Source organism: Hemibagrus wyckioides, linkage group LG07, assembly GCF_019097595.1.
Source record: "Hemibagrus wyckioides isolate EC202008001 linkage group LG07, SWU_Hwy_1.0, whole genome shotgun sequence".
Lineage (NCBI taxonomy): Eukaryota > Metazoa > Chordata > Actinopteri > Siluriformes > Bagridae > Hemibagrus > Hemibagrus wyckioides.
In genome coordinates this window covers 4460090-4474111 of record NC_080716.1, presented here as the reverse complement: position 1 = coordinate 4474111, position 14022 = coordinate 4460090, and the positions used below count along the sequence as shown (strand labels likewise).

Here is a 14022-nt window from a genome sequence, read left to right as displayed (position 1 = left end):
TCTGTGTCTCCCTCTCTCTCTGTCTCCCTCTCTCTCTCTCTCTCTCCCTCTGTGTCTCCCTCTCTCTCTCTGTGTCTCCCTCTCTCTCTGTCTCCCTCTCTCTCTCTGTGTCTCCCTCTCTCTCTCTCTGTGTCTCCCTCTCTCTCTCTCTGTGTCTCCCTCTCTCTCTCTGTGTCGTCTCCTCTCTCTCTGTGTCTGTCTCTCCCTCTCTCTGTCTGTCTGTCTCCCTCTCTCTCTGCGTGTCTCTCTGTCTCCCTCTCTGTGTCTTTCTCTTTCTCTCCATCTCTGTCTGTCTCTCTCATCAGGTGTGCAGGACTGTACCATGTTGGAGAGAGAGAGGGGTGTGAGTGAGTGATGGGCTGCGCTTCGGCCAAGCAGTTGTCGTCTGTCCCCGGAGATGAGGAGGATCGGGACAAAGCCCACAGCAATGGAGACGCCTTCTCCTCAGGTCAGGAACACTTTTCAGACACACACACACACACACACACACACACACACACCCCTCACTGGTCAGATCTGATGTATGTTTGGTTGGTACACGTGACCAGATCCAGGTTGTCTGAGGTGACGCTGTGTTCCAGGTGACACTTTACCAAGTTGCCATGGTAACAGCCCAACTGACGGCAAAGTTTAAAGAAAGTTTTTTCAACATGGTTGTACAGTGCCGGTGCCCCGCCCCCAAACAAGACATGATTTGTGATGAGATCTCATACACTGACCCCATGTTCATTACTGACCAACTGATCAGAACATTCTAGAAACACTCTGGATCTGAACAGAACCTGTCTAGTATGTGTATATGCCCCACCCCTGGAGGCGTGTCTCTCTCCCTGTGTCTCTGACTCTCTCTCTATGTATCTCTCTCTGTCTCTCTCTCTCAGAAGTGTTATGCATTTCCAGAACATTCCCACAGATGCAGACTGGTGGGCGGAGCTTACACAGCCTCGCCCACAAGTAGCCACACTAACTTTACACTGAAGTTCCCAAATACAAAGTTTTATAGAGAACCATTAAATAACGTATACCAGCTGGTGTGTGTGTGTGCGAGTGTGAGTTGGTCTGTGTGTAAGACACTAATTAAACAGTGAAACAGGAGGAGCGGACTAATCTCACGGCTTTGAAGCCAGAATATTCATTTTTATCGTCCCCCAGAGAGGAAGAGTTAATGGAAGATGAAAGTGATGAAGTGTTTCATTAAACTGTGTGTGTGTTTATAGACGAGTACAAACTGAAAGGAGTGGAGAAGGTGAAGTACATGCACGGAGAGGAGGAGCGGATGAACACGCGTAACCAGGAGCACCTGGTATGTACACACACACACACACACACACACACACACACACACACACACAGGTGTAAACCATGGTAAGTAAAAGAGTGGAGTGTCTGAGTATCAGAATGAAGGATGGATCATTTCTGATGTGTGTGTGTGATCATGTGACACAAACTGTGTTAGGAGGAAGTCTGTCGTGTAAACAGCTTGTTATTAGTAGACATAATTTGCATAGCAGTGAAAGCCCCGCCCACTTCACACCCTCCTGTGTGTGTGATGTGAAACAAACTGTGTCTCTGAGGAGACGGCGTGTAAACAGCTTGTTATTAATAGACATCATTTGCATAGCAGTGAAAGCCCCGCCCACTTCACACCCTCCTGTGTTGTGTTTGTAGGAGAAGAGCACATTTTTGCACAAGGGCAAACACAAAGAGGTGAGCGGGAACACTAATAAAATAAGGTGAGTTTCAGTCCGTCGTAGCCGCGGTGCTAGTTGTTGCTACGGCGGGTTTGCTTTCTTGTTGACCGTCTGATTTGTCTCTGTGTAGCATTCACTCGTCGGAGAGCCAGCAGGAGTTCTTCAGGATGCTGGACGAGAAGATCGAAAAGGTGAGAGAACGTCCTCAAACGGAGCCCGCGGCACGTTTACGCAAGCTAACAACCGCCAGTTTAGCATTAGCATGACATCGGTCTTGCTGTAAACACTTCTCTCCTCAACAGCAGAGTAAACTCAGACAGGGGCGTGGCTTATGTATGGAAGGCGGAGTCTTGTATGAAGTGTTTCAGATATAGATTTAGTTTGAAGCCTGCTACATTCACACAGGAAGTGGGTGTGGCCTGTGGAATAACTTTATTACTTAGCTGTACATCACATCTGAAGCTACACAAATAAAACAAAATATGTTTTGATTTTTGTTCTTCATCCTCCTCCTCCTCCTCCTCCTCCTCCAGCCTGTAGTGGGCGCTGTGCTGCTGAGGTAACGAGTATGGTTTTATCCCTCCTCTTTCAGGGGCGTGACTACTGTTCATCGGAGGAGGACGTGACATAACCTGACGCTCTCTTACCTCCTCGAGATGATCGCTCCTCCCCCCACGTCTCCTTTTCCCCTCCTCTGAGCGCAGAGTGACCCCCATCACCCCCACCCCCGAGTCCTCCAGTCCACATTCAGCACTCCGACCACGCCGAGCCGCCTGGAGGGGCGGAGAAAACGGGACGTGGGAGGGAAGTGTCATCGTCTTCATCGTGGTTTCACAGTGCCCTTGCCTTACACTAAGCCTTTCTCTTCTGTTCCTCAACATGGGGTTTTATTGAGAGAGAGAGAAAGAGAGAGAGAGAGAGAGAGACACAGAGCCATGAACATAACACTGTCCTGGACTTTTTTTTTTTTTTTAAGAGGACGCTTGACCTCTCTTGCACGTGGAGAACGAAACATTTTGCTGCTTCTTCTTCCTTCCTTTCTTGGAGATGAGATGTTCCAGGAGGAAGCTGCAGATCATCATGTCAAAAGAAACAAAAAGGACAACTTTAAATCCATCCCATACATTCCAGGCCTTTTATATCTCTCTGTGTGTGTGTGTGTGTGTGTGTGTGCTGGAAAAGTATTTTTCTCATCATTAAGTCTATAAGTGTTATGTTTTTTTTATCTTTTGTTTGTTGGACTCTTCAGCCATGTTTGAGTGGAACCCCACTCAGGACTGTGAGTGTCTGAGGAAGAGGAGGAGCCTCATTGTGTTTTTAAAAGTCCTACAGCATTCGCACCATCCTAATATTCTGAACACAAAAACGTGGCCGAGGGCTGCTTTCACACCTGAGATGTTTCTCACCCCTCACTAACCCTCCCCACACACACACACCAAGCTGGAGCAGCGAGACCGTAACCATAGCAACACTCCTCCCAGTCGCAGCTACTGGTCAGCTAGCTCACATGTAAGCGAACACTTTTCCTCTGTCGTGGTTTAAAAGAGAAAACGACGGAGATGCTGGAAATGGAGAGGAGATGAAACACTACGCGTGAAAGCAGCCTGACCGCCGCGAGCCGCTCCACGTGTTTGTAGCTCATCCCCCGTCAGATGGCATGTGCCGAGAAACCGCAGTCGCGTCTAATCCACACTACCAAAACAAAGCAGGATGCTAGTGTGCCGCGGTGTTAAAGCGCTCTGTTATACCAACCCCTGTCCCAAAACCCCGACAAATAATAATAATAATAATAAAACCTTTTTATAATAAACTGCTCTTATCTCTCGGTGACCTGGAGCTAGCGCTACACACAAACACACAGCGAATATTACTGATAAGCTAGCTAATCGCTAAATGTTAGCTAACTAGAGCTATCATTCTGCTTCTCTGCCATTTCTCTAAAAGGATATTTGCTAAAATTTACTAGATGTTTCTCTCATGCTAGCTCCCTGTACCTGGCGATATCCTGTTACATTAGTTTTCCCCCCTGTTCGCTAATGTTACCAAACTTGCTTGGTAATGTTAGCGATGGTTACTGATCTTTAGCAAGACAGCTTATAGCTACAAATCAATGAATATACACAAACTAAATGGTTTTTCCTTGCTATAAATGATCACCAGATGTGAAATGAGCGACTCACAAACTAGCTCGCTTTCTTTAGTCACCTTCTCTAATCTAATGCTAGCTAACGAGTTTTGTCGAGTCGAATTATTTCTTTCTTTAAAATGAAAAGGAGCTCCATGTTCTCCGCTAGTCGCTGAGCGGTTTGGTTCAGACACATTTAATGCCTTTAATTTGGACACTAGTTGCTAAATGTTATAGAAGTTTAGCCATACTCGGACGTTAGCAAGCTAGCTTCAGTCGCTAACATCAGCTAGCCGTGACGTGACTGACTCGCGCGCTAACGTTACCTCACTAAATATCATTGAATGTTCCTGTAACGAGGTGATTGTGTAAACACGGGGAAGTGTTTTAAATGACTTTATTAAGTCAAGAAAAGAAAAACATTTTATTGTGTAAAAATCTTGGAGAACTTTTACAGCAAAATCATCAGAAACGTCGTTACAAATTTATAACACATTTTTTCTTTAATTAATAACCCGACCTGGGGCAGTAAATCTTCACCCACTCACCGTGGTGTAGAACATCTGGAGCAGTAGCTGTATTGGGGATGAAATCCTGCGGCTTTTTTCCCGCGTCACGTTCGGAGTCTGCGTTTTCGATGCTGACGGCGTCCCAAGTCTGTGATGTCCACCGGGGGGTCAGGGGTCACGAGGCCGTCGCTCAGCCGCTGATACACCAGCGTGGAATCCGACGCCACGGCGCACAGGAGCGCGGGATTACCGCGACCCACGATGCACCTCAGCCTGAGAGAAACATGGGGACACCGGAGAGGCGGGGCTTATGACTTTTATTCTGTTCAATTAGAATTGATTTCTTTTACATTAATTTTAAAACTGTAGCTGGATTTTAGCGTAGCCGCCGTGTTATGTTGCTAATCCCTGGGTTAGCTAGCAGAATGTAAACTGTAAGACATCACTCACTCTCTGTGCCGGACGCTTCTGTGGGCAGGGAGTGGATAAACCACCTGAACCTCCTCGCCTTCTTTTTCACGCCCCTCCAGCAGAACCGCCCGCAGCTCGGGACACGGCACCGCCGCCACGCCCGTCCACCGCCGAACTGTAGCACAGGAGATGCTGTTATTCTGCAGCTTAGCAACCAGAACGGCTAATCGGAGCACAAGCTAGTTCGCGAGCAGAAGTCAGTACTTTTCTCACAGCTCTGGTTGGGATCGTAACTCCAACATGGCGGACGTTCTCTTTAACATTTCAGAGTGAATTAGCGCAGCACTTTAGCCCTACAGAGTCTTCTTTAACACGGGAAAATATCACCATTTTATTTTTCATTTTCATGTTTTGTGAACCAATAACAATAAGGTTTGCATCAATGCTTCACAGTTGCCTAGCAACAGTGGCCTGGTTGTTCCACAGTGTTCATGTGACTGCAATGTGATCAGTGCTTAATGCTAATGTGTCCATTTTATTTGAAGGAAGCGTTTTCTACAAGATTCTTCAACACATCTGAGGTAAATGTCAGGGTTCTTGACCTTTACGTCTCACTGTCATCGTCGGCGTCCGTTTAGACCGGTCTGTATAAAAGTTTATAGTTGTCTGGTAGTTGGTTTTACTCGTCTTTACGTGTCCGTGTTTCCCAGTTGCTTAGCAACAGCGATGTTTCTCAGTCTGTCTGAATTTTGAATGCTAATGTCAATACAGTGTCCTTTATTTAAGCTGAGCCTTTTCTTAGGAACTGTTCCTCAACACATCTGAGGTAAACGTCGCCGTCACGGACAACTTCGCCCCACGTCTGTCGTCCCTGCACCTTTAGAGCGGTCTGGAGAAAAGATTTTACGTATAAATATATTGTCCAGACCGGGCTGGCGTACATCACACTGCGTCTCTCACCTTCTGTCAGGTCCAGGAAAACCAGGAACGCTCCATAGACCTGCGCGCGGTCGTCCACACCCAGATTCAGCATGTCCTGGTACTAAAGACAAGATAAACAACTCATCACTATAATAGAGTGATTCGAGATAAACAACTCATCACTATAGTAAAGAGCGACACAGTTTGTGACGTCATAGTGCCTACAGCTACAGAGAGAGGAGTGTGATGTTTAGCGCCCTCTGTTGCCTACATGAGAATATTATAAATAATATAATAATTTTAGTTTTAATTAAATGTCTGCAAAAGTTAGCGCACCCCCAAATCAATCAATCCACCCACCGCACCCCGTCCTGTCTCGTGCACGTGGTGTCGTTTGATATTCGGCTCTGGATCAGTGACAGTAAATCAGACTTTTTTCTGTGTGTGTGTTTAAAGCTAAACCTCACCACGGGATGCTGTGTGATCCAGTTCGAGGAAGCTCGGTTTTCTTCGTCCATCGCGATATTTCCCTTTTCCGAACACTTTTACAAGCAGAATGAAAATCCTTTATTTAAAAAAATGCTAACACGCTAAATACACGCGTATCTGTTATGGTGCTGCATCTAAAACCGCACGGGAAGGAAACACGACCCTGATTCTATGGTTCCGTATCCGAACTAAAGGTTCCGTTTCAAACCTTCTATAAATAAAATTATTTTCAGATTACTTCTTTTTATTTGAATATTATTATTTTAGCATACAGAAATGGAGCGTGATTTTTTTTTCTCTTTAACAGCAGCAAAATAAATTTGCTGTTTGTTTCAGGGTGAATAATAATAATAACATGCAAAAGTCACAAAATGTGTTTATTCAGTTCAGACAAAACATGGATAAATAATTCTCCACACTCCATAAATAAATAAAGAATGCGTTCAGAAAACCTGAGGTAAACTACATTCAGCAGTTTCCTACAAGCTAACGTGCTAGCGTGATATTTAGCTACCTTGCTTCACTAGCTAGCAAAAGGGAATTAGCCGCTACACAAAAGTCGGCTGTAGCGTGGCAAACAAAGGGTTAAATATTCCAAATATTACGTGTATTAATACTTGTGTTATATTTAGAAATTGTTAATTGCTTTCAGAAATGAACACAAAACGTTACTAAATAATTGTACATAATTTAAGTTACAAAACAATGTACAGCATCCGAGTTCTGATCATCTTTAACACGTTTTTTAAATTCATGATTTTTAATTCCATATCCTAGTAAAGCTATTTTATATGAAGGGTATTGAGGGTTTAATGATGGTTTTTCCTCAGCACAGTGATGAGGAGGCGATGAAATCGACTCATCACGTTATAATCAGGACTCGGTCTTGGGGCAGTCTTGGTGATGTTCATAGTCGCTCCTTCACAGACGTTCATAGAGTTCTGGTCCATCCACGTTGTTTATAGCCTCGTCTTCCTGAAAAGTGAGAAAGCGAGCACTCGAGCGTACACTTCACATTAGCCTTCACTCCATTTCAGCACAAACAATTCCACAATTCCAGTCTCCCAACACTCAAAAAAGTTCTCTAAATTCTATAAATCTACTTGTGAAGGGGCAGCACGGTACTTAGTGGTCAGCACTGTTGCCTCACAGCAAGAAGGTCCTGGGTTCGAACAGGCACTTCTTTCTGTGTGGAGTTTGCATGTTGTCCCCGTTCCTGCGTGGGTTTACTCCGGTTTCCTCCCACAGTCCAGAAACATGTACATTAGGTTGATTGGTCATTCTAAATTGCCCATAGGAGTGAGTGTGTGTCTATATGTGTGGTCCTGTGATGGACTGGTGACCTGTCCAGGGTGGACCCCTGCCTTTCACCCAGTGTGTGCTGGGATAGGCTCCAGCAGATCCCCGTGACCATAATTAGGAATAAAGCGGGTATAGATAATGAATGGATGGATACTTATGTGCTTTACAAACCTTTTCTTCTGCAGGTAAAGCCACGCTAAGTAGTGAGCTACGAACGGCCAGAGCAGGAGAAACGCCACAGAGATTGGGGATACAGTCCAGGGACACTTACGAAGGTGCTGTTAAATATTAAACTGCAGTTTGTAAAGAAGCCATTGCTGTGAAAAAATGATTTTAAAAACGTTTCAGTTGCTTAAATCTACCTGAGGTGTGTGAGGAGCGGAGCGGAGAGCGAGCCTTTCCACCTGAGAAGAACGTCACATCATCAATCATTACTTCTCCATATCACCAGCAGAGGTCACTGTTTCCTGTCCGATCACTGACTGCAGTCTGATCTCAAACCATCAGAACATTCTCAACAGGACATCGTTTTTTATTAAACCTTCTAATGTTATAGAAGACAAAAAAAATATAGCAAAATGAATCCACATCCTCTGACCAATCAGAATGCAGGCCACCTTCCTCACCTGCGACAAGGCTCGAGTCTCCAGCGTACTCAGACTCGCTAACACGCTCCGCATGTCGTCCTGTAGCCGTGACAACGCCACGACGATCTGTGTGTTCAGCTGACCCGTCACCATGCCCTGTCCGGCTTTCCCGCCATTTAACACCGTCGCTACGTCACTGAGACACGTGGCAGACTCTCCTGACACCTTACACCCTGAAGGAGACGGAAAAGCATTCTTAATATTATATCTGTAAATATTAGCATGTTTACGCTAGACAGCTACGCGTGTTAGTCTATTTGTTAATCACTTGTTAGTGTAATTACGGCAGATGCTATTTAGACAGTTACACTAGTTTGTACACTTGTTTGTATTTTTTTCGGTAGCTGCGCTAATTGGGCCGTTACAGCAGTTTCGTATTATTTTTAAAGTAGCTAGCTAGCTAAAGTTATGCTAGTTTGTGAGATATTACAGTAGTTGCAGATGCGTTGCTGTGTTTATGGTAAGAGTTCGACTCCGGTGTATCAGACTAGGACACTGTTTAGGGTTCGAAGTGCACTGGATATGAACCCTTCTGTTTGGTGTCGTAGTTTAAATATGGCGGGTATTAAATGGCGGAATCCCTCGCCTCTTCCTCTCCCTGCTGACAGGATGACAGATCGGAGCGGTCCATGTGCCGCTGTGTGGAGGGGGGGAAGTGCTGCTCCCTGTGGATTTCCATCCTGACTCACACCCTCTTCCTTTGTGTTTCCCCCTCGACCCTGCGGCCTTTTGGCTGGAGCTGCAGCTGCTCTGAGGCCTCCTGAACCCTGGGGAGAAAAGCACACACCACTGCTGAGGGACAAAACACTACAGCAGCTGATGAGGATCTAGATAAACAACCAGAACCTGGACTGCTTACTCCATCCACGGCGCTCTTCAATACCTGCTTTAACAGTACATGAAGGCACCTAAAAGGGGCGGGGCTAAGAACAGCGCTCACTGCTGATTATAATAGAATAAATAAAATAAATAAACAGACTTTGTTGATTTATTTCTCAAGCTGAACAACTGCGTACGTTTCATTTCTCCTAAGTATGACCAGCAGAAACTTCTAGATTTTTATTTTTTGGAAGTTTTTTTTATTACTCTTGGAAAGATCAGTAAAACAAATCAAAATAAAAATATAATTTTATAATAATATTTTCTCCTTGAATTTCTTGATTCCTTGAATAGCTCTAGTGTAGAAATATGAAGCTGCATAAAATGTTAATAAATTGGCTCATTATTCAGGCTGCAAGACAGAAATCGACTATTTGCATTGACCACGCCCACTAATTTGCATACAACCCGGCAGCACTGCATATTTTATGAATGCGTAAATGTTTACACACCTTCATCATATCAGTCACGTGCAGGACAGATGAAATCCTTCTCAGATGCTGTGTGGACCTTTTTTTTACATGTTACTGAATTATTTTTTAGTTCATATAAACCTTTATATATATATATATATATAATTAGCTATTAGCATATTATTCTGATATTATTAGTTATAATCATTAGGAATTCTGAGCTCTACATGTGGTGTGTGTTGATTTTACATAAATGGAAAAGAATCAGATCACTAAAGAGAGTCATTATGACATCACTACTTCCTCACACTCTGGACCAATCAGGAGAGAGCTTGTTGGACGAGTTCCAGGTTCTTCTACACAACAGGAGGTGAGCACTCAGGAATGTGAACATGTCATTGTCTTCATCCTGTGTGTGTGTGAACAATGGAGGCGTGACTGAAGAAGAAGACGATGGATTTAAACACATGTTCTTCACGTTCCTCCGCTCAGGAAGCTCTACATGAGGCTCCATAGCTCAGTGGTTAGAGCACTGGTCTTGTAAACCAGGGGTCGCGAGTTCAATCCTCGCTGGGGCCTTCACACAACGTTTTGAAGATAAAACACCACCAGCTCAGACGTGTCTGATCTAAAATGTCTGAGACTCAAATTCCGGTGAAATACCCTGGAGTTCTGCTGGAATTAACCTTTAAAGCCACAGCAGAGCCTTAAAGGAGCCGTGATGATCACCAGAGCCTACTCCAGTAAAAATAAATAAATAAAAACCCTGATTGCAGAAACATCTAGACATCTTCTAGAAAATTCCATAACAAATACACTGATTTGTGTTGCTGTATATTTAAACAACAACGCTCTAAACATTAATGGTTTCTTCTGAACTGTCCGGCACTAGGACCCTGAGGAGCACAGGCTCTTTCCGGCTAGACGCCACTGCATGCTGCTGAGTGCAAAAGTTTGTGCCCCCCAGAGGTTTTGACTTTTTATTTTATTGACCAAAAATATAACTTCAGACTTTTAAAAATGTAAGATGATTGTATTCTGCAAAAAGGGTTTTTTCATGGAAAATATAGAATTATCTAAGAATTTTAGAGAATATTTCGATCCTGTTTAGAAAGGTGGAGAAAAGGGGGGAGGGGGGTGTAAACTTTTGCACATTTCCCATACAACAGAACCGATAGATTCTAACTGTACAGGAGAATTCTGGAAATTCTAGTAATCTGTAAAAGACCCATTACTGTATACAAGATCAAAACTCACAAGCTCCACCCACACGGTTTAGGCCACGCCCCCTACTGGCTATGAGAATACGGTGTTCTGTATCACTTTTTCTCGTTTGTGCATGTTTACTGTAAAACGTTTCTTCAGTAAATCAGAATAAAGTGGGAATGATGAGAAGGCGATGTTTTAGAGAGCAGCTCCTGAATCTTAAAACTTTTATTTGTCAAGTGATGATCTGAATGATGTTGTGTTTGTACCTCTTCAGCTCTCACTGAGTCACTGCACACCTCACTCACAGACTCGTCACACGACTGCTCACTGACATCACCGCCATCTGTAAAGCAATCTGACATCATCAGTGACCTCATCACTCAGCACCGCCCACTTTCGTATGACAAGGTGATTACAGTGTTTATCTTGCGGTACCATCAGCGAGGAGTTGAGGAACGTGAGCTGGAGAGTCTCGTCTCATCTCTTGTCTCATCGCGGGGGTGTGCTCCGGCTCCTCCTCTTCCTCATCTGTGTTTAAGGAGCTGTGTGGGCTTACGGTGAGAGAGGAGACCCTTCCGTTACACACCGGAGTTCCTCCTCTTTCAGTTCTGTTAGCCCCCGTTAGCCTCGTCACATCTGTGCAATAAACACAAAATATAACCCACTACTACTGCAGGAGAATTATACTGCCACAGCTGTATTAAGTAGGCCACACCTCCTTCACGAAGACTGATAAATAGGCCACACCTCCTTTACTAAGACTGATAATTAGACCACGCCTCATTCATAGAGACTGATAAATAGACCACGCCCCCTTCACAAAGACTGATAAATAGGCCATGCCTCCTACATAGAGACTGATAAATAGGCCACACCTCCTTCACTAAGACTGATAATTAGACCATGTCTCCTACATAGAGACTGATAAATAGGCCACACCTCCTTCGCTAAGACTAATAATTAGACCATGTCTCCTACATAGAGACTGATAAATAGGCCACACCTCCTTCACTAAGACTGATAAACAGACCACACCTCCTTCACTAAGACTGATTAAATAGGCCATACCTCCTTTACAAAGACTAATAATTAGACCACGCCTCCTTCATTGAGACTGATAAATAGGCCACGCCTCCTTCACTAAGACTGATGAATAGGTCACGCCTCCTTCACTGAGACTGATAAGAGACCCTGTCTACTTCACTGAGACTAATAAAAGAGACCCCGTCCTTCTTCACTAAGACTGATAAATAGGCCACGCCTCCTTCACTAAGACTGATAAAATAGACCCAGCCTCCTTCATTGAGATACAGGCCTCCTGTAAAAGTTATTTTAATAAAAACACCGACTGAAGGAATAAATGTAAACAGTTTACCTTCAGCATCATCATCATCATCCTCCTCCACATCATCATCTACATCTCCTGCTGAACTTCCTCTATACTCGTCACTGCTTCCTGTTTCACAAAAAAGACAAAACTGAGATGTGACTAGTGGAATTTCATAAGAACAATATTTTGATGAACTGTTTCACTGGATAGCAAACAATAAAACAACAAACGGAAAAAAAAAACATAATCAAGATGTTAAAAGTCTCATTCTTGTGAATTCCTCTGGACTGTAAATGACATCTGAGAACATTAACATCACCCTCCTCCTTATCCTCATCCTCCACCACTTCGTAAAACGGTTCGAGAACATCCAGCAGGTTGGACACCTCCTCCGTCACGGGAATCATCTCCAAAATCTAAGCAGAGGAAAGAATCATCCTGAAAGAGTCGACTCTTGAACACGAACACGACTCAAACGAAGCAACTCACCAGCAGAATCTCCTCAACGTATGCCTTCATGGCTTCTTCCTTAGACATGTCACCTAACGCTTTCCAGGCCTCCCTGTACACACACACACACACACACACTACTCTTACACACTACTCTTACACACTACTCTTACACAGTTTTTATAGAATATTTACCAGGCTTATTTTCATACCCACTACATTACTTTGTTATACAAAATGAAAAATAAAAAACAATACAATATTTAAATGATATAAGTTACATAAATTATATACATTACAATATTTTTAAAATTCAAAATATAAATATTTTTTATTTTTTAAATAACAGGCTATATTAATAAATGGATCTTAAATCCATTTAAATAATTTTTTTAAAAAATCTATCAAAATATTTATTTTTAAAACTAATTTAAATTTTTTTAAATTATTTTATTTTTTTAGTTATTTATTGCTTAATTAAGGTTTCTTAGTAATTAGAAATAGGCCACAAAAATATATTATATTTGTACAAAAATATATACTTGTTTACCTTTAATAAATATAATTTTAATAATTGTACTTTTTTTTTTTACATTTTTTAAAAATAATATATAATCATATTATTATTTTCTCATTTTTGTTTTCACTGATATTATTTGTTGAAGGTGTATTATTTCCCTGTTTATCTGTTTCCAGGTGTATGTGTGGGTTTAATTCCCAGAGTGTAATGATTGTGTTATTCCTGTCTGACTGATGAATGATGGCGGTGTCTCACTCTCACCACTCGGCTTTACTCAGAGTGTCCCGGCCACAGGCTTCACTACTCTTACACACTCCCACTGTGGCCTGTCTGTGGTACGTCTTAAACCTTATCAACATGTCCTCAGAAGGCACAAAGACACCTGAGAGAGAGAGAGAGAGAGAGAGAGAGAGAGAGAGAGAGAGACTGGTCTACACACTCAGACATTATAATGTGTGTGATGTTTAATAATATATTAATATTAGAATAAAGGAACCCCATCATTGTGATATAATAGCATGGTAATAAACATGGTTATTACCATCAGCAGGTAAAGTCCTCATCACTTTAACAGCAGCTTCAAACCTTCTCTGGTGAACTGATCTGTCCTCCATGACTGAAGCTCAGAAAACTACAAGCGACAGCAATACATGACAATTATTCATGATAATAACATACTTTATTAATAGATTAATGTCACCTGCTCGAAATTAAATACATCATAATAGTTTAATTGTATTAATAAAAGAATTATTATTATTATTATTATTATATCTTATTTCACTTAAAATAAATCTGCGCACGTGAAACTATAGCAGAAAGTTTGAATAAAGCGCAGAATAAACTCACCAACCTGCTCCTTACTTATTTAACACTAAACCTGTCTATAGCGCATGGCCTCATGGGAAATGTAGTTTTAATTCTCTTTGTAATTGGTTAAGAAGAGCGAGGTTTTAAACTACAATACCCACAAAACCCTGCGACACGCGTATTTAATCCCTATTACACGTTGGCTGAATCCCAAATGACTTGTTTTAGGACATGTAGTGCACTTGCTAGAGTGTTAAACACACCCTACGCTGTGTTTTTAATATAGTATTTATTCATATTTGTGAGTCAGTACACT

At 42.6% G+C, this 14022-nt stretch overlaps 3 protein-coding genes and 1 non-coding gene across 5 annotated transcripts in view; 2 read left to right on the top strand and 2 right to left on the bottom strand.

Moving 5' to 3' along the window:
• zgc:55943 (uncharacterized protein LOC406337 homolog) overlaps positions 1–3501 on the top strand; it is a 4985-nt gene extending 1484 nt beyond the window's left edge. The window contains exons 2-6 of one of the 2 annotated variants that reach the window (XM_058395047.1): positions 306–448; positions 1218–1303; positions 1669–1707; positions 1822–1882; positions 2284–3501. In XM_058395047.1, the coding sequence (XP_058251030.1) occupies positions 355–448; positions 1218–1303; positions 1669–1707; positions 1822–1882; positions 2284–2291 (288 nt within the window). In that variant the 5' untranslated portion in view covers positions 306–354 and the 3' untranslated portion in view covers positions 2292–3501. Of the gene's footprint in view, positions 1–305; positions 449–1217; positions 1304–1668; positions 1734–1821; positions 1883–2283 lie in introns of both variants that reach the window. The other variant, XM_058395046.1, reaches the window with a different exon arrangement.
• On the bottom strand, positions 2586–6310 carry tsen15 (TSEN15 tRNA splicing endonuclease subunit). Its single transcript, XM_058395045.1, has 5 exons — positions 6125–6310; positions 5697–5778; positions 4776–4911; positions 4365–4598; positions 2586–2759 (listed from the first exon to the last, which is right to left on the bottom strand). The coding sequence occupies exons 1-4, from the start codon at positions 6173–6175 to the stop codon at positions 4430–4432; spliced, it is 438 nt and encodes a 145-aa protein (XP_058251028.1). The 5' UTR covers positions 6176–6310; the 3' UTR covers positions 2586–2759; positions 4365–4429.
• Positions 6311–6553: 243 nt separating this feature from the next.
• acbd5b (acyl-CoA binding domain containing 5b) lies at positions 6554–13781 on the bottom strand. Its single transcript, XM_058395048.1, has 12 exons — positions 13746–13781; positions 13438–13527; positions 13158–13278; positions 12416–12488; positions 12225–12342; positions 11972–12085; positions 11032–11232; positions 10863–10951; positions 8662–8862; positions 8075–8272; positions 7811–7852; positions 6554–7726 (listed from the first exon to the last, which is right to left on the bottom strand). Exons 2-12 carry the CDS (start codon positions 13508–13510, stop codon positions 7514–7516), a joined length of 1443 nt encoding a protein of 480 aa, XP_058251031.1. The 5' UTR covers positions 13511–13527; positions 13746–13781; the 3' UTR covers positions 6554–7513.
• On the top strand, positions 9894–9966 carry trnat-ugu (transfer RNA threonine (anticodon UGU)). The gene has a single exon. It is a non-coding gene; the product is annotated as a tRNA-Thr (tRNA).
• Positions 13782–14022: the final 241 nt, after the last annotated feature.

Excerpts from the sequence above, each read along its gene's own strand:
- tsen15 (XM_058395045.1), bottom strand. The coding sequence starts at position 6,175 with ATGGACGAAGAAAACCGAGCTTCCTCGAACTGGATCACACAGCATCCC. Across the intron at positions 5,779-6,124 it reads GGATCACACAGCATCCCGTG|TACCAGGACATGCTGAATCT; the intron begins GTGAGGTTTAGC and ends TCTTGTCTTTAG. Across the intron at positions 4,912-5,696 it reads TTTCCTGGACCTGACAGAAG|TTCGGCGGTGGACGGGCGTG; the intron begins GTGAGAGACGCA and ends CCTGTGCTACAG.
- acbd5b (XM_058395048.1), bottom strand. The coding sequence starts at position 13,510 with ATGGAGGACAGATCAGTTCACCAGAGAAGGTTTGAAGCTGCTGTTAAA. Across the intron at positions 12,489-13,157 it reads ACTCTGAGTAAAGCCGAGTG|GGAGGCCTGGAAAGCGTTAG; the intron begins GTGAGAGTGAGA and ends GTGTGTGTACAG. Across the intron at positions 11,233-11,971 it reads TGATGATGATGATGCTGAAG|ATGTGACGAGGCTAACGGGG; the intron begins GTAAACTGTTTA and ends TTTATTGCACAG.